The sequence below is a fragment of the Ziziphus jujuba genome, chromosome 11 (genome assembly GCF_031755915.1).
Source record: "Ziziphus jujuba cultivar Dongzao chromosome 11, ASM3175591v1".
Classification (NCBI taxonomy): domain Eukaryota; kingdom Viridiplantae; phylum Streptophyta; class Magnoliopsida; order Rosales; family Rhamnaceae; genus Ziziphus; species Ziziphus jujuba.
In genome coordinates, this window is record NC_083389.1 from 28277672 (window position 1) to 28297912 (window position 20241).

General features: G+C 38.6%; 5 protein-coding genes and 1 pseudogene across 6 annotated transcripts; 4 read left to right on the top strand and 2 right to left on the bottom strand.

Moving 5' to 3' along the window:
- Positions 1-289: 289 nt before the first annotated feature.
- On the top strand, positions 290-4578 carry LOC107433319 (CBL-interacting serine/threonine-protein kinase 1). 2 transcript variants are annotated; one of them, XM_016044595.4, is made up of 12 exons: positions 291-937; positions 1308-1370; positions 2397-2468; positions 2549-2656; positions 2762-2842; positions 2940-3119; positions 3231-3446; positions 3552-3656; positions 3761-3877; positions 3990-4055; positions 4194-4268; positions 4369-4578. In XM_016044595.4, the coding sequence occupies exons 1-12, from the start codon at positions 704-706 to the stop codon at positions 4438-4440; spliced, it is 1389 nt and encodes a 462-aa protein (XP_015900081.1). In that variant the 5' UTR covers positions 291-703; the 3' UTR covers positions 4441-4578. The 2 variants fall into 2 exon arrangements, with proteins under 2 accessions (XP_024922263.1, XP_015900081.1); XM_025066495.3 differs by lacking the exon at positions 1308-1370 and having other exon boundaries at positions 290-937.
- Positions 4579-5179: 601 nt separating this feature from the next.
- On the bottom strand, positions 5180-8254 carry LOC107433318 (probable GTP diphosphokinase CRSH, chloroplastic). Its single transcript, XM_016044594.4, has 3 exons — positions 6600-8254; positions 6089-6373; positions 5180-5713 (listed from the first exon to the last, which is right to left on the bottom strand). Exons 1-3 carry the CDS (start codon positions 8190-8192, stop codon positions 5570-5572), a joined length of 2022 nt encoding a protein of 673 aa, XP_015900080.3. The 5' UTR covers positions 8193-8254; the 3' UTR covers positions 5180-5569.
- Positions 8255-8827: 573 nt separating this feature from the next.
- LOC107433297 (large ribosomal subunit protein uL3m) lies at positions 8828-11874 on the top strand. The gene is made up of 5 exons (XM_016044573.4): positions 8828-9440; positions 9664-9873; positions 9958-10062; positions 11096-11209; positions 11500-11874. The coding sequence occupies exons 1-5, from the start codon at positions 9066-9068 to the stop codon at positions 11671-11673; spliced, it is 978 nt and encodes a 325-aa protein (XP_015900059.1). The 5' UTR covers positions 8828-9065; the 3' UTR covers positions 11674-11874.
- Positions 11875-12012: 138 nt separating this feature from the next.
- On the top strand, positions 12013-13505 carry LOC112488959 (uncharacterized). The gene has a single exon (XM_025066803.3). The coding sequence runs from the start codon at positions 12519-12521 to the stop codon at positions 13179-13181; it is 663 nt and encodes a 220-aa protein (XP_024922571.1). The 5' UTR covers positions 12013-12518; the 3' UTR covers positions 13182-13505.
- Positions 13506-14723: 1218 nt separating this feature from the next.
- Positions 14724-17125, bottom strand: LOC107433353 (pectinesterase-like; annotated as a pseudogene).
- A 251-nt stretch (positions 17126-17376) lies between these two features.
- On the top strand, positions 17377-19774 carry LOC107433302 (pentatricopeptide repeat-containing protein At5g66520-like). Its single transcript, XM_016044577.4, has one exon. The coding sequence runs from the start codon at positions 17796-17798 to the stop codon at positions 19680-19682; it is 1887 nt and encodes a 628-aa protein (XP_015900063.3). The 5' UTR covers positions 17377-17795; the 3' UTR covers positions 19683-19774.
- The last annotated feature ends 467 nt before the right edge of the window (positions 19775-20241 follow it).

The following is a 20241-nucleotide window of genomic DNA, read 5'->3' on the forward strand; positions in this document are numbered from 1 at the left end:
TTCTTTACTGGCCACAAATGTATTTATTTATCTTTCATTATTATTATTTTTTTTTGTGGGGGGGAGGGAGAGGGGGGTAATATATTTTTATATATTGTAAATACTAAAATGTGGGCATAGATATAGAGTGAGGAATAATAATTAGAAATAAAAATGGGCTTTGAATGGGGAGTGAGTGGCGTTGTTTTTATTTTATTTTTTTATTATTTATTATTTATTATTTTTTTGGGTGTTTAAAGCTTTGAATGGGGAGTGAGCGTTAATATATAAGTTGACAGGGTTGAGGTGGGGTTGGAGTGCAAACAAAAGATTGATTGGAAGTTAGGGGGAGAGAGAGAGAGCGATTTATTGGTTGAAATCTGAAAGCGCATACACTGCACGTCTCTCCTTTCCCTCCCAGGAGGCTCCCTCTTGACTATATTTTATTAATTTATTTGTTCGGTGTTTGGGGGGGCTGGCTTGGGGGTCTCTTTGTATATTTTCTTCTTTCAGTTTGCTTGCGTTACGTTTTCTGAACGATTACCGTTTCAAACTGACCCCACCCAATTCAAATCAAATACCCATTTAAGCAGAGGACGAGGAAGTGCCGAATTGGATAATACAAGCAGCATTTGTTTTGTTTCTGAAATTCTTGTTGTTGTTGTTGGGTGAGTGATCTTTCATAGAAAGAAAAAAACCAAAAAAAAAAAAAAAAAAAAGGTATATGCAGATCAGAAGGAAAGAGGAGGAGGAGGAGAAGAATAGGAAGATTGGAGAAGAAAGCAAAAGAAGGAACATAGAGAAGGGAATGCAACTGGGCAAATACGAGCTGGGAAGGACTCTTGGCGAAGGCAACTTTGGGAAGGTCAAGCTCGCTAAAGACGTTGGATCTGGCCAGCTTTTTGCTGTTAAGATCCTTGAGAAGAACAAAATCATCGACCTCAAGATCACCGATCAGGTTTCTTTTCTTCCTTTTTCTCTCTTTCTTCCTCCGTTTCTTTTATTACGGTGGGTTTTGAATGAAATTGGCCACGGCTACTGGGTAATGAATTTTTTTCTCTGCAATATGCTTTATTTTATTTGTTTGATGGGGGGTCTGCGCTTCTGTTGTAAAATAAAAGGGTCCTATTTTTCCTTTTCCTTAACAACAAGTTGTTCCTTTGCTACTTTGGTTTTCTGCCTATCGCATCGGATTCCTTTCTAATTTTTCTGGGTTTTTACTTTGAGCCTCTTCATGGGATATTGCTCATTCCTTTTTCTCCGAAAAGAAGCCGCATCTACATTTTGACAAGTTTTATTTACAAAATTTTCAATCAAAATTTTTGCAGATAAAGAGGGAGATAGCCACTCTGAAGCTCCTCAAACATCCAAACGTGGTCAGGTTGTATGAGGTATCATTTTTTCACCTTTTCCTCCTTTATCCGTTTCCCGTTTCTCTTTCTCCAGGATGCAGATTTCCATGTTTTCTGTTTTTGAACAGTAAATTTTTGAATAATTTCACCAATCATGGATTGGGATGGTCACACTCACACGCTAATGAATTAATTATATTATACCATACCCCTATTTTTTTATTTTTTTTTATGTATTTTGAATAAAATTTACATAATCACATTCCTAATTTACTCATTTTCCCTTGATATATATATATATATATATATATGAAATACTATCCGTGACACATATTTTTGAGTGTGTGTGTGTGTGAGGCAAAAGATTGGAATCCACTCCATCTAGACCTTTTTGTCCTTTTGCCTCTAGTGCCTCCCCCTGTCACGGTTACTGTTTTGGATTGACTGGAATGACTTTGTCATGAATCAAGGCCATTAAAAACATTCAACCATGGCCGTCTGATCCTAACAATTTCGCTCCACATGGAAAATATCGTTCGTCGGAGAAAAAAACACCTGAATCCGCGTAGCCTGCCTTGTTGAATCAACGACTGATCTGAAACTGTTTTTTTCAAACATTTTAGCTGTGCTGGTTAGGGGGACCTCTGATTTAATGCCTCCAACCAAGGCACGTGTAGATCATGTCATAAATTCACACGGAAGACATTGTTTCATTGTCACGTGGTGGCCGTCTTGGTTTGGCAAAGTGGAAACCCATTCGGAACCTGACCCGAACTTGGCCCTGACCCAACCCCAATTAAGATTTCAATCTAATAGTAATGGGCATGGGCCACCCGTATTTTATGTTGGTAACATTTTGTCCCTTGCTTGTTGAACATGCATTAATGTTTACGACTATGACATGACATGACATGCATATGCTTGATATTTAGGCAATCGAAGGTTTGGCCAAGGATTGCATGCGTGCTTGCTGATCATTTATGCTTTATGCTTTTTTTTTATTTTTATTTTTTTTTTATTTTTCATGCTTTTAATTTATTATTTTTGTTAATGGTAACTCTGCAGGTTTTGGCAAGCAAAACTAAGATTTACATGGTCTTAGAGTACGTGACTGGAGGAGAATTGTTTGATAGAATTGTAAGGAAATTCGTACCCATTGTGCATGACTTTTTCAAGGGGAGGGGATGTTTTTACTTACTCTCATATTTCCAATGCAGGCATCTAAGGGGAGACTTACAGAGGCTCAGGGCAGGAAGATCTTCCAACAGTTAATTGATGGTGTGAGCTACTGCCATAATAAAGGCGTTTTTCATAGGGATCTCAAGGTCTTTTCTTTCTTCTTCTTCTTTCAGAAACATTTCAATTACTATACCATTAAAGTCACAACAAAATTTCAGTTGCTCACATTTTGATACCTTTTTCCATTGCAGTTGGAGAACGTTCTTGTTGATTCTAAAGGGAATATAAAGATTTCTGATTTTGGTCTCAGCGCTTTACCCCAACATTTCAGGGTACCCTATCCCCCCAACCCACAATTCAATAGTACTTTTTTTGTTTTCTCTTTTCTAAATGTCTTTGCTCCCTTATTAATCTACTCAATTATTTCAGGATGATGGGTTACTGCATACAACCTGTGGAAGTCCAAACTACGTTGCTCCAGAGGTTCTTGCTAATAGAGGGTATGATGGAGCAACCTCAGATATATGGTCATGTGGCGTTATCTTGTACGTAATTCTTACAGGATATCTTCCCTTTGATGATCGAAACCTCGCAGTTCTCTATCAGAAGGTAATCAAAAGTTTTCTTAAATTTCCTTCTCCTTTAGCCTTGTGAATAAACAATTTTCATTTTTTTTTATTTCTTATCATTTTGATGCGTATTTCTTTTGAGTAATTTCAGATCCTAAAGGGAGATACTCAGATGCCAAAATGGCTATCTCCTGGTGCACAGAATATCCTAAAGAGAATTCTTGATCCAAACCCTGTTACTCGGATAACAATGGCGGGTATCAAATCAGATGAATGGTTTATACAAGGTTATGTTCCTGCAAACCCTGATGATGAAGAAGAAAATATACACATAGACGATGAAGCTTTCTCAATACATGAAGTACCGGTATGTACTTTCAAATAATGTACCTCTTTTTGGTTGCTTTATGTTGTATAATAACAGAAACATTATAACATTATGTTTGCATGTGTGTGTGTTTTTTTCAATTAGTCATCACAAGCGGATAAAAGTCCAGAATCGCCAGCTCATATTAATGCTTTTCAGTTGATTGGAATGTCATCGTTCCTAGACCTCTCTGGCTTCTTTGAGAAAGAGGTGGGAATGGAAGTGAAGAAGCATATTTTCTTTCTGGTTAAAGTTTTAACTTTGCCAATTTGCTGATTATTAACGTTTTCATATCTTGGTTTTGAGTTGTTTAGGATGTCTCGGAGAGGAAGATCAGATTTACATCTAATTATTCGGCAAAAGATTTGCTTGAAAAGATTGAGGGTATTGTAACAGAGATGGGTTTTAGTGTCCAAAAGAAAAACGGAAAGGTTAGAACTGATTTTTAAAGTATATTTATTAGTAGATTAATTTTCTATAAACAATGTTCATTTCGATATTACAATATCAAACTTAATTTTAACTTTTTGTCAATGCTTTTAGTTGAAAGTAACGCAAGAGCACAAAGAAGGCAAGGCACAGAAGGGTAGCCTCTTAGTTGCAGCAGAGGTATAATAATATAATAAATCAATGGTTGCATACATTTATATGTATTGATTTCTATAGATGCATATTAATTTAGACTTAAATAAGATGTTATATATACTTAAAAAAAAAGTTGGAATCGTTGTTTTGTATGTTTTGCAGTTGTTTGAGATCAGTCCGTCCTTGTATGTAGTCGAATTAAGAAAATCATATGGAGATGCTTCAGTGTATAGACAGGTATAGAATTATCCTCTCTTACACTACACTTGGTCATAAATTCCTTTTGTGATATTATTATGATATGGTAACTAACGAATCTGGTAATTAATTTTTGCAGTTGTGTAAAAAGCTATCAAATGATTTGGGTCTTCCCTCGAGTACTCAAGAACTCTTGACTACAGAAGCGTGAAGGATGAATGTAGAAAATGATGATATTTCTGTAAATATATATATTTTTTATTTCCTAGATAAAGATGGAATTAGGTTTAACAGTTAGTATATAAACTTGGGAAATTATTATAAAATCAATTTAAAGTTTTTTTTTTTTTTTGGTTGTTTAATAAAAAAAGCCAGTATTATGCTGCTGTATAATTTATTTATTTATTTTTTGGTAAATGTATTATACTACTATAGTAGAGCAAGAAAAGCAGTAATATTATCCTCTGCCAAGTGAGGAGAGGAGAGAATAAAATGAAAATGTTTCTGTATTCTATTCCACGCAAACTCAAGCCACTTTGAAAGCATGTCCAATAAAAATTTTGCTCTAAAATATGTCCTTAATTATGCAAATCCACGCTAAAAACTGGAAATGAAACTCTTTGAATTCATAAAGTTGATAATGCTGCATTTGTAATTCATAAATAAAAAAAGAAAGCATCTTGCACTTTATAGTACACAATTTTAGCAATATAAGAAAAATCCATTGCTGCTGAAGTTTGTACGACAATGCAAAAGTTCCACAGAGGGAAAGTTAGATCAATTCACATGCATTGTTACTCCTTCAACAGTTCACCTGCTTCAGGGGGTTTAGGATGGCTTTGGTAGGGCCGATCTCATGAGTCAGAAGAAGATATCCCATCACCAATCTCTAATCACTAATCACTATTCACTTGTGAGAGTGACTATGGTTATACAATAAAACATCTTGATGAGAGTTATACAACCAGTGCCAGTTATGATCCTAGAATTTCTTATCCTTCTGAACATTACAATATGCTTTTTACAAATGGTGTGGCTTCCCACTTCAAAAATACAACTACAACTACATAGCTAAATAGAATTTACAATGCTTCATCACCTTCTCTATATGCTAAGAATAAAACCTTTTTTTTTCCTTTTTTCCTTTTTTTTTTTTCCCTTCAAAAAAAGGGAAAAAAAATCCAATTTGAAAACCTTTACTACTTGATGGATCACATAGTAACATGAAAATATGAAAATTTACAACAGAACAATACATATTACATGACAAATTTGGATGGACTATAGTTGTAGACTTGTAGTTACAGGTAAATCTTTCAACCATATATATGCAAACAAGTTCAGTTGGCAAGCTCATAGCCTGGCACTGGATCTTCTTCATATAACTCAACCAAGCCACTCTTGTCTACAGCAGCTTCAAGCTTCTCATTCAACATCATCTTGTACTCATCATCCCTTTCTTCTAAATTACGCATAAATTCAACCTGAGACACACAAAAAATCAGCTTCTTTATGCCTAAATTTAACGTTGGTTGCTTTGTAAATTATTTAGATACCAACTTTCTGACAATATTGAAGTTCTTTAACAAGTAATTTTCAAGCAAAAGAGCTGGATTTGTGGCTCCATATCAAAATCCATAGCTAGGCTACATGATATAAATTATCGTTCAATTTGAAGACCATGTAACGTAATGATCAAAAGGCTTTCAAGCAACCTCTTTCATGCCTACTGCTGTAACATTATTAGGTAACACTATCAAACATGGTGCTTAAACAGTTAATTTTGGGACTTAAAATGAAAATTACTAGATTTGTGAATCATCTCTCCCAATAAGAAGACATTGTTAGCATAGCATCACCTGTTTTTGAAACATGTCAAATTCATCTGAACTGAGAGAACCATCTCTGTTTGAGTCAAGGAGCTGCATCATCTCTCGTGCATCTTCCCCAGGAGCACCAAGCTCCTCCATCACTTCCTTGAGTTCCTCAATGCTGATCCTGCCATCTCCATTCTTGTCGAGAAGGCGGAACACACGATCCCGATGGTCGATTTCCATTCCTTTATGGTTTGGGGATGGGAGATCTTGAAGACGCAATGCAGCAAGTTCAGCAGCAGCCATCATTATGGCCTTGAGCCGCTTTGCCTAACCATTAACAAACAACCAGCCATTATTTATATTATATCAAACTCCAATACCAAGCAAATTAAACAAAATTAATGGTTGAATATAAAGGAACATGTACGCGAGTCCAATTCCAACAACAAAGTCCCTCATTCCAGCTAAAAGAGTTGAATAATAAATGAACCAATTTGAACAACAAAGTGTGAAGAGCAATATTAATTGACTAAATTCAAAAAAGGTTAGTTACCTCTTCGGGATCAGTAAGACCCCCTTTGTACAAAGAATGAGAAGCCGTGCCACCATCTGCCAGGGCGTCCATCTCGGAAGTCCTGACCTGTATCTCCATGAGAGGCCTAGTCCTTCCATCAGCATCGTCGCTCACATCAACTGCCATATGCAAACTCCGATAGCCATTGGGTTTTGGATTTGCAATGTAGTCTTTAGTCCTGTGAGGGATTTCTTTCCACAGAGATTGGATTATCTCACGGGCCCTATAGCATGCTCTCTCACCCAACAACTGATCTTGTTGTTGTTGTTGTTGCAATCCATTTTCAAAGTGTTGAGAGGTGCAGGTCTCCAAAATGACCCGCAAACCCAAAACATCATTGACTTGTTCAGGCTTCCTACCATCTCTGAGGAGCTTCTTCATGGTGCTATAGCGGCTCTTGTAGCGACCCTTAACGGAGATATGAGACACCATGGAAGCCAAGAGGGGGTCAGCTTTTAAGGAGCGAAGAAGCTGATCCTTGTAGAAATCAATGAGAGTGAGAGGAGGGTGGAGCTCACTATTATTATTATTAGTAGTATGAGTTGGTGAGGAGGAGGAATGAGAAGGATGGTAGCGAAGGTGATGACTTCGCAACCAGGTATCGAGATAGAGGTAGGAAAAGGGGAACAAATAGCGGAAGGAGAGATCCTCGAGCTCAAAAGACAAGAAATGGGAGCCAAGGATGGCATGGGCGAGAGGAGCGTGGATGTTGATGACCTGGAGAGCAATCATCTGCTGGTGGTACCTGGGGAGGCAATCCAAGTGCCTCATGGTGTCGAGCTTGAGGGCAAGCTCCAGAACGACAGCCCTGATGTCGTAGTAAGTCAAGCAGAACTTCCTCAAGGCGGAGGCAGTGTCATCGTCCAAGACATCCATGAGAGCATTGGAATGGGAAGCAGCAGCAACAGCAGGGAACTTGGAGGAGACCCGGAAGCTCTCATGCAAGAGATGGGCAATGGGAGTGCCGAGGCGGGTGCTGACATGGGCAATGGAAATGGCACCGGCTTCCACAACGGGGCGGAGGAGGGCGGCGGAGATGACCTCGGCGTCCATGCGGAGGTGGTCGGCGAGGAGGAGGGCGAGGGAGAGGGCCTTGGAAAGAGGGGAGCGGCCGTCGGGAGAGAGAGGGAGAGCGTGGAGAAGAGGAAGAGAGAGCTTGAGTGCCTTGAACAGTATGCGGGAGGAGCTTGTGGAAGGAGGGGAATTGGCGCTCATCCTCTGTGTCAGTTGGTTGAAGGTTCCCACCAGCTCCACCACCATCTTCCCTCCTGCCCCGCTCTGCTCCAACGCTCTCCCACTCCCACTGCTAGTCGTTTTAGAGTTGGACAAGCGGAACCGGAGCTTCCGCTTGCTTTTGCTTTTGGAATCATTCCCAATCCCACCAATTGGGTACTGCTGCTGACGTTGAACATTATGATTAAGATTATGATTAAGATTAAGATTAAGATGAGCAGCAACTCCGGACAAACTGCAGCCGGAACAATTCATTAACTCCACTGATCGCCACATCCACCACCCACCACCGCCCCCCTCGCCTGCCTTTTCTATCTTCTTCTTCTTCTTCTTCTTCATTTGTTAATTGTTGTTCATATCGATGGTAGGATGAATGGATGGTGGGATGCCACGTATGCTCCCATCATATCATATCAAATCATTATGTTTTAAGTACTTGGCTTGGAATCTTACCCACCCACCCACTCACTCGCACAAATTCCTTTTTCTCTGTCCTCCATTTCTCATCCAACGCTACAGTTTTAATTCACAATTCTATTTTCTCCATTATTATTATTATTATTTTTTGGGTGATAATTTTCTCAAATATTATTAACAATAAAACTTATGTATATCAATCCACGTCTATTAATTAAATCCATTTTAGTCGAATGCTCGTTTTCTTCGCATGCAAATTAATACTAAAAATATGGATACTTATTTTATTTATAACTTATATCAATTCAATTCCATACAAATGGACCCAATTTTTTTTTTTTTTTAAACTACTGTTTTTAGTACTGTTAAATAAATAATAATAATAATAAAATCCAATTTAAAATTTGGCTTCACTCAAATAAACTTACTAAAATTTTTCTCAAAAAAAAAATAAAAAAAATCAGCTTTTATTTTTATGAAACACGTGTCAGCATCTTTTGGAAGGCAAGACGTACGACTCGTATGCACGCAATTACATCTTAGCCTGCCCCCTCTCTCTCTCTCTCTCCCTCTCTTCTCCCAAAGAAGTAACAAAGTAAGAAGAGCTAAAACCCTAAATCCCATTTTTCGCTTAGTTTTGGTTCTGAAAAACCCTGTGCCATCTCTGCAACTGCAACAGACCGCCATGTGCTAACAACTATACTTCAAAAACAAAACACCCTCTCTTTCTGCCTCGGCTTCGGCTTCTGCTTCTGCTTCTTTGAATTTGGCATACAATTTCTGAATCCCATCGCCATGTCCGCCTTATCAAGAGGCCTCCTTTCTCGTATTCGCCTCCTCTCTCTCAATCCTCCCGCTACTTGTACTGCCACCACCACCACTTCCTTCTCCTCCTCTACTCCCGCTCTCTATCATTTCTCCAGGCGATTCAGCTCCGAATCTCTTCTCGATGCCACCGAGATTGCTAGCCAACCCACTCGGATTATCGAAGCCAGGCCTGGCGCCATGACCCCCAATTCCAAACGAACCGGCCTCATTGCCGTTAAATGTGGGATGTCGGCGCTTTGGGACAAATGGGGTGCCAGGGTTCCCATCACAGTTCTTTGGGTTGATGATAATATTGTCTCTCAGGTCAAGACCATCGACAAGGATTGCACTACTGCCCTCCAGGTACCATTTTGAGATTGCCTTCATGCCTTCTCTGTGTTTCGATCGGGATTTAACAGAATTTATAGAATAAATCGGTCCAAGTTTGGATTTTTTTTTTATAATTATAATTATAATTTAAATTTTTTTCTTGCCGGTATAACAAAGTCCCTCTCTTTTACCAGTGTTTGTTTTAATGGTCGTGTATGTAAGCAAATGGTGGTTTTTTTGTTGTGTTGTTAGTTAGATTGGTTGTGGACATAAGAAGGCAAAACACTTGACTAAGCCTGAAGTGGGTCATTTCAGAGCTCAAGATGTTCCACTCAAAAGGAAATTGAGGGAGTTCCCTGTCACAGATGATGCACTTCTACCTGTTGGTACATCACTTGGTGTTCGCCATTTTGTTCCTGGGCAATTTGTTGATGTCACTGGGATTACAAGGGGTAAAGGTTTTCAGGTGACATAATTTCCCTTCAATATCCTTCATTTTCCTCGCCTTTTCTGCTTTTTTCTCAATTTAGTTTCTTTTTAATGCTTTAAGGGTGTGATGAAAAGACATGGATTTAAAGGAGGGCCAGCGTCTCATGGTGCTTCATTGTCGCATCGAAGTGGTGGTTCTACAGGTCAGAGGGATGCTCCTGGAAAGGTATGTATAGCTTCCTTAGATTGCTCATTACCAAAAAAAGAAGTAGCCTCCTTGGATTGCTTAGCCTTTGGGCTTCGGCTGTTTAACCCCTTGTTTATCTTTCTCTCTCTGTTATATATCTTACTTAATTTAGTATGCTAGTTGTTCCTTGGTTGTTTCAAATGTAGAATCCTGAATTAGGATGCAATGTTTCTCTTTCTGTATGATGGTTAACTTATTAGGTTTCATGTCCTGAAAAATTTTCATAAGTTATTTTATTGATAAAGAAGGTTCATGTTTCTTACCACCTGCATATTAATAGGCTGGACGCACGAAAGGTCAAGGTCAAACTATTGCTTAGATATTGTGAATTTTACTGGAATCTTTAGGACAACAAGAAAACAAAAGGTTGACTTGTTCTCATATCACTCATTCATAATCTTTAGGTGATTTAATTTTTTAAATTCTGCATCTTGCTTTCATTAAAGTTCATTTTCTACTAAGTACTGTAACTTAAAAAAAAAAAAAAAATAGTATGCTTCTTGGAAAGATAGAGAGAGGAGACTTATCCTATGTAATCCTATTTTCTACTGATAAATATGTATGTAAATTATTGACTGACCTACTGTGTTAGTGGTTCCATCATTCAATTTGATAAGTTTGCTTTATTATACTTTCCTGAGATTATGGTTCCATCTTTCAGTTTTGATAATGCTTGCTGTATTATCCTTTCATGAGAGTGTTGGACTGCATGTGCCATCTTTCCTGAATTTATGGTTTCATTATTCAATGCTGATAGAGTTTGCTTTATTATACTTTCCTGAGATTATGGTTCTGTCATTCAGTTTTGAGAATGTTTGCTGTATTATCATTTCCTGAAATTATTGGACTGCATGTGTCATCTTTCCTGAGTTTATGGCTTCATTGTTCAATGCTGATGGAGTTTACTTTGTTATGCTTTCCTGAGATTATGGTTCCATCATTCAGTTTTGATGATGTTTGCTGCATTATCCTTTCCTGAGATTTTTGGGCTGCATGCGTCACATCTTAACAGGTTTTCAAAGGCAGAAAAATGCCTGGGCGTATGGGTGCGCAGCAAAGAACGGTTAAAAATGTTTGGGTTTACAAAATCGATCCTGCAAGGAATTTGATGTGGGTGAAGGGCCAGGTATGATTCTCTTAGTAGAAATGTTTCAATTGCTTTAAATCTGATTGGACTAGGAGGAAGCTCTTCCTTGTCCATTTGATATGCTTGAATACAGTTGGTTTAGATTGAAGGAATTTTGAATCTTCTCTAAGCCAAGTGGTCAGAAAGATAAACAAAATTTGCATACCTAGTAATTTTATATGATTATTTCAATTTTATGTTGTATTCTTTAGCTGTTTAGCCAATTACATGGTTTAAAGTTCACCCTGTCTATCTATCTTCCTATTTATGTAGTCTCCATTCCTCTGCAGGTACCTGGAGCCAAAGGGAACTTTGTGTTCATAAAAGATTCTGTGTATAAGAAACCCAACATTTCTATGCTTCCATTCCCGACTTACTTTGCTGCAGAAGATGAGGACACAGCGGAGTTGGAACCTATGATTGCTGATCTTGGGGAAGTGGATCCATTTATGGCTGCAGATTAATTAGGAGACTGAAGTATGAAAACTCCAGTTTTGCCAAATTTTCCTATCCTAGAAGAACCCTGAGGCTATTGATGCTTTTGCTTTTAAATTTATTTTTGGTTTTTGAGAGAAAAGGCAGCTGAGGTTTTTGTAATTAACCATTCATAAATTAGAGAAAATGAACATGCATTGCAGAAGAAATGCATTGCATTATTTATGTTATATGTGGGTTCTATTTATTGAATAAGTGTGGACTAGAACTGGGGATTAACATGATTAGTGGATTTGTTGGTTAGGCTAAGAATGAGACATCAAACATCAAATTTTAATCTTTAGTTATTTATTTATTTAAGGATTGGAAAGGCCAAAAAGAGCAGCCAATTAGAATTGCCTTTTTTTTTTTGGTTGGGTTTTATCTTTCCTCAAAAATTAATAGAAATCCTATAGAAACAAAAACACGTTGTAGTACTTTTTGGGGTGTAGGGAAGGGAAGAAAGACTCATCCTAGGAGTTCCAAACCTTTAACGGTCAATTATAATTACTTCCATTGGTGGCTGTATTAAGACTATTATTATTATTATTGCACCAAAAGTCTCCCTTCCGCTCCCAAAATTCTAATTAATACTAATAGTAATAAATGAAAAGAGAAAAAAGGGGAAGGGGTGGTCAAACAAGAGTGAAGATGCGAAATCCCAAGTGAAAGAGCAAAGTGCAAATCTCTCTCTTTCTCCTCGAACTGTTTTCAAGGCTAAGCCGCTCATAGTATTGGTTTTTGATTTGGTGTTGGGTCTTGAGGTTTTGGTAGAGGCTAGGGTTACCGTTAAGTTAAAAAGACAGGCCTTCTTCTTTCTTGGGGCGTTTGGGGAATGCGAAGTATTGGGATGAAGCGTAGGCCTGAGGAATCGTGGCGGTGCAGCTACTGCGGGGATGATGGGAGTGGGAAGGGGAAGGACAAGGCGGAGGAAGAGGGGAGTGGAATGGTGTTGCTTCACAACGTGCAGCATAGGGGTAGGTTGCGACTCCTCTGCACAAACTGCGTGCTCATGAACCACCCGGGTCTCTTCTGCCCTATCTGCCTACAACCCTTCGATCCCTCCTCCTCCTCCGCCTCCACCTCCTCCGCCATACCACCTCCTCCTCCTCCTGTTGGCCACCGCCTCATGTGCCTCAAATGCCCTGCCATTGCCCATCTCTCCTGTTCTTCTTCTTCTTCTTCCTCTTCCTTCCTTTGCCCTCCCTGCACCTCTCACAAATCCCCTCCTTTCCGGTTCTTTAGTTCTAGTAATGGTGAAGGGGATGGATTCTTGGACAGGCGCAATGCTAAAGCCCTAGTGGCAGCCGCTACCATTGCTGCCTTCTCCATGAACAAAGCCGCCATTGCTGCCAGAGCTGATGCCGATAGGCTTCTCAAGGACGCCCTCGCTGCCAAGAAGAGAGCCAAACAAGCCCTGGACATACTTGCTCATCTTGTTGCCATAGACAACCACAACAATGACAATGACGAGGATAAGGACGCCAACGACACTTAACCAGCCAGTATTATCTTAGTACGTATATATATATATATATATATATATATACATATATAAACAGATATATGCTTCCTGAAACTTATTGAGACAAACTAATCCAGCCAATGTGCTTTCTGAAACAGTTTTAGTTTTATCATCCCTGAGTGGTTTTGGATAGTTGCATCTCAGCTTCTTTCCTTTTGCATTTATGGAAATTGTCAAGATTTGGTTTTTGTGTAGAGCTCGATATATATAAATTTATGGGTCCTCCCTCTTGTTCTCTGTCCTTTTGTTTCCTAAATATGTGAATTTTCTTTTTCATTTTTCATCCATTGCCAAATTCTTCTAACTGCGTCCTTTGTTACTTCTATTAGTTTTTACTCATATATGTTTACCTTTCATCATATTCAGTTTTTGGCACATTTTTCTGTTACTGCAGCCAGTACTTATCATCAATTAATTTGTTAAACAACATCCAAATCTAACCGTATTTATTTGTATAAAGCATGTTTTAACTTATTCTCTTATGAAGTATCATTGCCTGGTAATTTAAATTACAAAATTTTAAATTTTCATTTCACTTATAGGTCATTAATAAACATAACAATAATGATACAAGATTTGATAATGTAACATCTTTTTGTTTACGGACAAAAATTAGACTTGAAGCTCTTTTGCAGGCTTACCCCAAAATTGTATTTAGGGATCATATATATCGAGTAAGTCGGTTATTAGGAACTCCCTAATTCAGTTAAATCAAGGAAGTTTATGCAGGAAAATTTTAACTATTACATAAAATGATAATTAATATTTGAATTCAAATATAGCACTCTGTTTAGAATGTGACTAACCTTAACAGTAATTATTATTATGACTAAGAATTTCAGAAATGTAAATAGTGAGACTTGTGACTAACCATCAATTATTAAATTGTTTCTGATGTTCTTGGGATGCTAATCTTACGTTCTGCCTTTTTTTTTGAATGTATTGCAATCTTCAATCTCAGTCTACCATGGTTAAATGAAAGCGATCTTCTTAAGCACTAAATTATTACGAGTTTGCAACAAGTATTATATAGAGAATAATGGAAGAGAGTGGTAAAGGGAAGCACTACGTCTAAATATATTATCATCACAAAGAAACAAAAGGGAAGCACCACGTATAAATATATTATCATCACAAAGGAACAAATTATCATTATTTAATATATCTAGGGAGAAAGTGCAATATTGCTTTTCTTTAGTTGTTAGAAGAGAAAAGTGCAAAAAAAGCTTTTGCCCAACTTGTTTTTTTATTTTATTTTTTATTATTTTTATAATAGACTTTTCAAGTATGAGATGAGCAGTAGAAGTTAAAAGGAGATCCCAAACTTGAAAAGCTTTTTGGTTATTTGCCTTGTGGGCAACATTAACACTCTTGCTCAAAGTGTTTTTTTAACCATTCACTCTTGCTCAAGTTGAAGGACAGGAATGTAGTACCACTTTAGATTGAGAAAACAAGAAGAAACAAAAGAAACACAGTATCTAAAAGCAGTTGCACAAGTGGAACCTACAAGATGAGTAGTAATGTAAAACAAGATATACCAAAGAAGAAACTATATATATTTGAACCAAGGCAGAAACTTTTTTATAAACGAGGTGGGGGTGTTTATCAAAAGTCCATCCTCTCTTCCTCATTTATCTACCTATCTATCTATATATATATATATATATATATCTATGCCTAGATTTGTGTAGATGGGGCTAATTAATTAGCTTTTTGGGACATTCAGCACTAGTTAAGCTAGTTTGGACAAAGTTAAGATCTGAAGCCAAGGAAGTAGTTTGCCCCAGTGTATCTCAACCAAGGTTTCCTTGAATAAAAGGACCAGCAGTAAATTGAAGAGCCTCATTTCTGTTTGTGATCACCTTGTATCCTTTCCAATTCACCCTTCTACTTGTTGCAGCACCTGGTCCCCGGTTTGCATACTCTCTGTAACACAGTGTGTCAAGTGCAAAATTTCTATTCCATTCCATCCACCCTGCCGGTTGAATGAAGTCCCCTAGTGTGCATTCCATAATCACAGTCCTCGTGTACATCTTCCATGGCCGGCCTAAGGATGTTTGGATCTTAAATCTCTCAGGGACAAGTTTTTGTTCCGGTACAATCCTGCAATTTTGGATAACTATACCTGTAGTTTCGCGTCTTTCACTTCTTCCTTGAGCTGTCACTGCATTCTTTTGGCCATCCCCTGGCCTCCTGACAACAATCAAAGAGTTTTGGATGAGGGCTGTTGCATCGCCAAAGATGAAATCCACTGTGCCAGATATGATGCAGTTTCGGTAGAATTGGTGATGTGCTTGGGTGGTATAACGTGTCTTGGTAAGCATCCATTCTGCAGTAGTAGAAGGCTGACATGTCTGATTGTACGCTCAGTGCCACTGCCTGTTCACCCTCTGGTCCAGCCGTGTTTTGAAATTCCATTTACTTGGCTATAAATCCATTCCCAATTGCAGCTGTAGTGCAGAGAGAGACAGAAATGAAAAACATTAATTAAACAAAATTTTGCAGCCATTACGGAAGTGAAAGTTGGAGCAAATTGAACGCACAGAATGAGGCAGTCTGATAGGTGGAGACTCCATTGTGGTTGTTTTTGTTGCCAGTAGTCATTGTCTTCCGGGTCGATCTCCATGCATGAACACATTGACTTGGTCCTTTGTAACAATAATATACACATTGTAAACCCCGGCTTTCACATAGATAACGTACCTCCCTTTGAGGTTCTTTAGATAGGCAGCCAGGGGCTGCATTAATGGTTTTAAACTGTCCACTTCCATCCTTGGCCACTATTGCATTAGGCGTGACACGTCGGTTTCATTGGCTTGCCAAGAGCCTCTGGTCTGCAGCTGAAAACCACGAGGGATATGTACAACCGTCGCTGCCATGTTTGGAGCTGGCATCATTTGATTGCTCAAGAAGTCGCCGAGAGGCTGCAGTACTACTAGTACGCTGTACTCATGTTGAATGGGATGTTGAAGGAAGTCAAGATGTTAGAAATGGCAGAGACAATAGCTAAGGCTTTGCCGGTCAGCTGGGTGGCATTTTGCAAGCCATTGGACATCTCAATCTTGAGGTCAGGGTGAATGATCCCATTGAGGCATGTTTGTGGGTATGATATGACAGCGCTTAGCCAGTTAATCAACTAAGCCTCTTTATCCTTCAGCGTATGCAATTCGCTGTCCCCAACCATTGAAAAGGAAGCTTGAAGTTCAGCGACGGCAAATTGCAGCAAGTCCTGGCAATCCTCCATGGACATCTTCTGAGTGGCATTGCCTGCAGCAGAGTTGCCTAGTTTGGCAGATTTATCAAGTGCCAATTTGACCTGTTCAATGGTGGCACTAAGAGCAGCCTCAATGAGTTGTTTAGGGGTGGCGCTTTCATTGGTGGCAATAGCGCCAAGACTGTGAATACAGGCTTGTTTGTAATCTGTAGGACCACAGATAGCGGCAACAGCCTTAGAGGAGTTAGAAAGTTCATCATTGTCATTGGAGTTGTTTCTCTTGGTTACTATAACACCAATCACAGCTCCTACCACGAGGATGATGGAGATTCCTGCAACAGCAATCCTGGCTTTTATTGTTTGTTTGATGTAAATCTAATTGATTTTGGAAAATGAAAGAGAGAAAATGAAGCAGGAAAGAATGGGGGAGTTTTTATAAGCATGTTATAAATTAAAAGGAAACCAAATATAGGATATCATTTTGCAAACAAACAGAGGCTGAGGAGGGGAGGGATAGTGAGGAGGGAATGATGATTATAGATGATATCTCGATCATATATATATATATGCTCTCCAGCATCAATTCTCCGCAATGTGTTCCTGACTCATCAATCTGCCTGCCTCCCTTCTCTATTTTCGGCCTCTCCTACAACCCTAAAAAACAATAAAAGATTAATGATAATAATAAAAAAAAAACTTCCATCTGTAACTTAATTCTAAACCATCTCTTTCTCTATGTTTATTTATAAGTAGTATTTTGCACTATTTATAGTAGACTTTTTATTTATTTATTATTTTTTTTTAAAAAAGCACAAAATAAAATAAAATAAAATGTTATATCAATATATGGAAAATTGTTGAATTTTTTTTTTTTTTGGATAATTAACAGCTTGGCCAATTTATCAAATACGAATTTCAATTGAAGAACATAAAAAAGTATGATCTTTACCGGCTCAACTAATTGCTTCCTTAGTCGTAGAATTTATTCCTTTACCCTATTGTCTTGCGGCGGCCATGTGCCAGCGGCCCAACAGAGCATGCAAAAACATACTATCCTTTTATTTTCTAGGCTTGGAATTTTGGCTAAAATCTAGCGAAGCTAAATAAAAATTGGATTTGCTTAGAATTTGTATTTATATTATTATTTATACGAAAATTTGAAATATCAAAATGATTTTAAATTTTCACCGTAAACTTTTTTGGAGGTTGTCTTTATTTTTGTATATAGATAGAGATATTCTAAAAGAAAGAAAATATCTTAATCTGTGACGTGGATATGAAGGATATTTTATTTATTTATTATATGGTTTAACAGTTTCTTCTGAGTAGTGTATAAAACCCATCCAACCCAGCAGCGGTAAAACTTGAACAAAATGATGGCATCGCCTCTCGTTCTTCAATCCATTGCAGTCTTTTCGAGTACTCCAAGCTCGAACACCCATACTTCTCCATTGCGTGGCCTCGAATCCTGCTCTACCATGCTGGAGCTCAAGCAGTTCCACTCTCAGGTCATTAAGCTCGGTCTCTCTGCCGACAATGACGCCATGGGTCGAGTCATCAAGTTCTGTGCAGTCTCCGATAATGGCGATCTGAATTATGCCCTCCAAGTGTTCGATGCACTTCCTCATCCGGACGCCTTCATTTATAACACTATAATGAGAGGGCATTTGCAACTGCCATTCCCCAGAAAGTGCATTCTTTTCTACTCCCGGATGTTATGTGATTCTGCTACGCCTAATAGGTTTACTTTCCCTTCGGTTATAAGAGCTTGTTCTGCTGATAATGCAGTTGAAGAAGGGAGACAGGTCCATGCCCATGTTTTCAAATTTGGATTTGGAGCTGATGGGTTTTCTCAGAACAACCTGATTCACATGTATGTGAATTTTCAGTCTATGGAGGGAGCAAGAAAAGTCTTTGATAAAATGCCCATGAAAGATGTAGTCTCTTGGACCACTTTGTTCACTGGCTATTCTCAGTGTGGATTGGTCGATAAGGCTTTTGAAGTTTTTGAGCTGATGCCTGAGAGGAACTCTGTCTCTTGGAATGCCATGATTGCATCTTATGTTCAGAGCAACCGTTTTCATGAGGCCTTTGCTTTGTTCCGTAGGATGCTGGAAGAAAAATGGGCATTGGATAAATATTTGGCTGCTAGTATGTTAGTAGCTTGTACAGGGTTGGGTGCTCTGGAACAAGGCAAGTGGATACATGGATATATCCAAAAAAGTGGGATTGAGTTGGACCCAAAACTTGCAACAACAATTATCGACATGTATTGCAAATGTGGTTGCTTGGAAAGGGCTTTTGAAGTTTTCAATGAGTTGCCCCACAAAGGGATTTCTTCCTGGAATTGCATGATTGGAGGACTAGCCATACATGGCAAAGGAGAGGCTGCCATTCAACTTTTTAAAGAGATGCAGAGGGAAATGGTCGCTCCCGACTATATTACTTTTGTTAGTCTCCTTTCTGCATGTGCTCATTCTGGATTAGTTGATGAGGGGCGCCATTACTTCCGCTGCATGATTGAAGTTCACGGTATTGAGCCTGGAACCGAGCATTTTGGGTGCATGGTTGATCTGCTAGGAAGAGCTGGGATGATGAAGGAAGCGACGAAGCTTATAAACGAGATGCCCATGAGCCCTGATGCAGGTGTATTAGGGGCTCTTCTTGGAGCTTGTAAAATCCATGGAAACATAGAACTGGGAGAGAAAATCGGGAAGAGAATAATTGAACTGGAGCCTAACAATAGCGGACGCTACGTGTTACTCGCAAACTTGTATGCCAAAGCTGGTAGGTGGGAAGATGTTGCAAACACGAGGAAGTTAATGAACGACAGGGGAGTTAAGAAAGCTCCCGGATTCTCCATGATCGAAGTGGAGGGTGTGGTCAATGAATTTCTTGCTGGAGGAAGGGCCCATCCCGAAGCGAAACAGATATATTCGAAAGTTAACGAGATGCTGGAACGTATTAGAAGTAGTGGCTATGTTCCTGACGTTGATGGGGCATCAATGCATGATGTAGATGAGGAGGAAAAGGAGAAGCCATTATACTATCATAGCGAGAAACTTGCAATTGCATTTGGGCTGCTGAAGACAAAAGCAGGGGAAACTATTCGTATCACGAAGAATTTACGAGTGTGTAAAGACTGTCACGAAGCAAGTAAACTCATCTCCAAAGCTTATGGTCGAGAGATAATTGTGAGGGATAGAAATCGGTTTCACCATTTTAGAATGGGGGAGTGTTCCTGTCGAGATTACTGGTAGAGTTTTTTCTTAGTAGTAAAATACAAAAAGTGAGATGATTATGTTATATGTATTTATACCTATCAATATATAGATTCAGAAACTCATTTTGAGATGTGGTTTTGGAGCCTAACACACACACACACACACACACACACACCGACCGTTCTATCTCTCTCTAGGTGAGCTCTACTCAAGGGAGGGGAGAATGTATCATCTGCACAAATAAATAAAATTTGGGTAACATTCGCTGAGTCATAATTTATTACTCACTGAGTCAACTCACGTGGATTTGCTACCTAATGAAAGTGCTCAAAACTCCTAATATAACTACACAAGGCAAATGATAAAGGACCAAGCTAGAAAGAGGAGTTTGTTTGACTATACAAAGCAGATTGTTTGTTTTTATCCTCCACCAGGCTCCTGGCTCAGGCTTAGGCTCCACCAAACTACCTTTTTTTAGTGGTGGTTTATTTATTGATTTTTTTTTTTTTTAAAGTAAATGAAAATGATTTTTTTAATATGTTGTAGTAAATTTGACAAATAAAAAAAATAATAAATTGACAAATAAATAAATAAA

Coding starts and splice junctions, on each gene's coding strand:
- LOC107433319 (XM_016044595.4), top strand. CDS start 704: ATGCAGATCAGAAGGAAAGAGGAGGAGGAGGAGAAGAATAGGAAGATT. Junction 938..1,307: donor ACCTCAAGATCACCGATCAG/GTTTCTTTTCTT, acceptor AAATTTTTGCAG/ATAAAGAGGGAGATAGCCAC. Junction 3,120..3,230: donor TCGCAGTTCTCTATCAGAAG/GTAATCAAAAGT, acceptor GAGTAATTTCAG/ATCCTAAAGGGAGATACTCA.
- LOC107433318 (XM_016044594.4), bottom strand. CDS start 8,192: ATGAAGAAGAAGAAGAAGAAGAAGATAGAAAAGGCAGGCGAGGGGGGC. Junction 6,374..6,599: donor GTCTTACTGATCCCGAAGAG/GTAACTAACCTT, acceptor GTTAATGGTTAG/GCAAAGCGGCTCAAGGCCAT. Junction 5,714..6,088: donor TTGACATGTTTCAAAAACAG/GTGATGCTATGC, acceptor TGTGTGTCTCAG/GTTGAATTTATGCGTAATTT.
- LOC107433297 (XM_016044573.4), top strand. CDS start 9,066: ATGTCCGCCTTATCAAGAGGCCTCCTTTCTCGTATTCGCCTCCTCTCT. Junction 10,063..11,095: donor AGAGGGATGCTCCTGGAAAG/GTATGTATAGCT, acceptor ACATCTTAACAG/GTTTTCAAAGGCAGAAAAAT. Junction 11,210..11,499: donor TGATGTGGGTGAAGGGCCAG/GTATGATTCTCT, acceptor ATTCCTCTGCAG/GTACCTGGAGCCAAAGGGAA.
- LOC112488959 (XM_025066803.3), top strand. CDS start 12,519: ATGCGAAGTATTGGGATGAAGCGTAGGCCTGAGGAATCGTGGCGGTGC.
- LOC107433302 (XM_016044577.4), top strand. CDS start 17,796: ATGATGGCATCGCCTCTCGTTCTTCAATCCATTGCAGTCTTTTCGAGT.